This window comes from Myotis davidii, unplaced genomic scaffold, assembly GCF_000327345.1.
Source record: "Myotis davidii unplaced genomic scaffold, ASM32734v1 scaffold399, whole genome shotgun sequence".
Lineage (NCBI taxonomy): Eukaryota > Metazoa > Chordata > Mammalia > Chiroptera > Vespertilionidae > Myotis > Myotis davidii.
In genome coordinates this window covers 6,818,937-6,821,368 of record NW_006292094.1, presented here as the reverse complement: position 1 = coordinate 6,821,368, position 2,432 = coordinate 6,818,937, and the positions used below count along the sequence as shown (strand labels likewise).

Here is a 2,432-nt window from a genome sequence, read left to right as displayed (position 1 = left end):
TCTCCCCCTCCCCCCGCCCCCCACCGCAGCGTCTGAGGCCGGACCCGCCCGCAGGGAGCCCAGAGCCTCAGGGGTCGGGGAGACAATTGTGAGCAGACCATTGCAGCTCGGGGAGGCTGTCCTTTGAGATTTGGGGTCTACACGGGGCTCATGGGAGCTCAGAGGAGGGTGGTGGTAGTGGTGGGGTCTCCGGGCTGGGCCTGATGGGCCCTGGGGACTTTGGGGGAGTGTACGGAAGAGCATGCCAGGGGGAGGGGCCTGGCCGAGCACAGAGGGTTAGTGCTGGATCCCGGCCACGGCCCAAATCCCAGTCCTCCACCCTGTGCCCACCCGACCGTGGAGGTCCTCCCCTCCCTCCCTCACCCGCCCTGGCCCTGCCCTGGCGCTCAGGTCCTGAATCGGCCAGGCCTGGCCCAGAGTCAGGCTGTTTTTTAAAAATATTTTTTTATTGATTTCAGAGAGGAAGGGAGGGGGGAGAGATTTAGAAACATCAATGATGAGAGAGAATCATTGCTGGGCCGCCTCCTGCGTGCCCCACAATGGAGATCAAGCCTGCAACCCTGAGCACGTGCCCTGACTGACCAGGAATTGAACCTTGACCTTCTGGTTCATAGGTCAGCGCTCAACCACTGAGTTACGCCGGTCGGGCCAGTCAGATATTGTAACCTAACCCTAGGATTGCAATGTGCATGTTAATGGGAACCTGAGGTAGGAGAGCCAGCGGGTCAAAGACAGCAGCCGTTGGAAAGACGGTAACGGTTCCCGGAGGAGGGGCGGGCCACGCCTCCACACGGCCCCTCGGGAAGCACAGGGCCCTTGGGAGCCGGGGGCACTGATGAGCCTTCATGTGGCTTCCCGGGGAGAGCAGGCGAGGCAGGGCGAGCGGGCCGGGTCTGCGGCTGGAATAATTCCAGACGCAGGAGGACAGAGGGCTGTGCCGGGTCCTGGGGCCCAGTCCTGGACGGCAAGGACCGGGGGACCGTGGCCCCGTGTGATGTCTGGAGGATGAGGGGGCGCTGCTGCGGGGGCGCCTCGTGAGCGCACATTCACGTCTTCACTGAGTCAGATGGCGCTGCAGACACGCCTGCCCACGCTACCTCATTCATGATGCTGAAGGGCACCTGCCAGCGCCGCACACGGCTCCCCTCCCTCCAGCGGCTGCCCAGTGTGCCCGCGGGCTTCTGTCACCCTCATCGCAGCCCCGGGTTTGGATCTAGACCAGGGGTGGGCAAACTTTTTGACTCGAGGACCACAATGGGTTCTTAAACTGGACCGGAGGGCCGGAACAAAAGCATGGATGGAGTGTTTGTGTGAACTAATATAAATTCAAAGTAAACATCATTACATAAAAGGGTGCAGTCTTTTTTTTTTTTTTTTAGTTTTATTCATTTCAAACGGGCCGGATCAGGCCCGCGGGTCGTAGTTTGCCCACGGCTGGTCTAGTCCGTGCCTGCAGGGCCCGAGCCTCCGGGGGACGGGTATGGCCCTGGACCTCAGTCCCTTCCCAGGGCCTGGTGTGGGGAGCAGGTGGGGGCACAGACCATCTCCCACCTGCCCGCCTCTCCCCGAGCAGACCCAGAACCGCGGCAAAAGGATGCAGGAGGGCGCGCACATCAACCGCTCGCTGCTGGCGCTGGGCAACTGCATCAACGCGCTCAGCGAGAGGGGCGGCGGCCGCACGCAGTACGTGAACTTCAGGGACAGCAAGCTCACACGCCTGCTCAAGGTACAAGCTGCAGGCCGGGTGTGTGCATGTGTGTGCACATGTGTGTATGTGTGCACTCACATGCTTATGTGTGCATGGGTGCATATGGGTGTATGTGTGCCCGTGTGTTCATTGTTCATGTATTTGTGTGTGCACGCACGTGTGTACACATGTGTGTGTGGGTGTGCATGTGTGTCCTGCTGCCACAGCTGACTGCATCTTCAGGACTTACCAGCCAGGAGAGAGGCCCTGAGTGAGGTCTAAGGACCCTTCTAGGAACCCCCAAAAGCAGGGAAACATGGTAGAAACCATCTCTAGTCACGACCTGACTGCCCGCCCTCTCAGCATGGTGCAGCCCATGCTTGCATACCTCTAGGGACAGGGAGCTCACTGCCTCCGTCACGTCACGGGCAGTCTGCCTGAGAAGGTCCCCACGCTGAGCCGATGCAGCCGCCTCTGCCCTGTACCAGGCGGGCTCCACACAAACAAATGGTGAAGCAGGCGTGTCCCTGCAGACCCGCCTCCCGGTCTGACCTGCTCGCCTCGGAGCAGAAGGCGGACGGGGTGGGCCTGGCACAGGCCTCCCTCACCCTGAGCGTCACCCTGAGCTGCCCTCCTCAGGGTTTGGAGCAGGAGCCTCGGGGCGGTGCCCACGGGTCTGGCGGGGGTGGGGGCAGACAGCACCACTGGGCAGGGGGCCGGTTCCTGCCACCCCCGCTCGTGCCCC

At 61.9% G+C, this 2,432-nt stretch overlaps 1 protein-coding gene across 1 annotated transcript in view; it reads left to right on the top strand.

Moving 5' to 3' along the window:
- LOC102765512 (kinesin-like protein KIF19) overlaps positions 1 to 2,432 on the top strand; it is a 14,953-nt gene that overhangs the window by 10,272 nt on the left and 2,249 nt on the right. Inside the window, exon 8 of the mRNA XM_015565158.1 lies at positions 1,574 to 1,726. Coding sequence (XP_015420644.1) covers positions 1,574 to 1,726 — 153 coding nt within the window. The remainder of the gene's footprint in view (positions 1 to 1,573; positions 1,727 to 2,432) is intronic.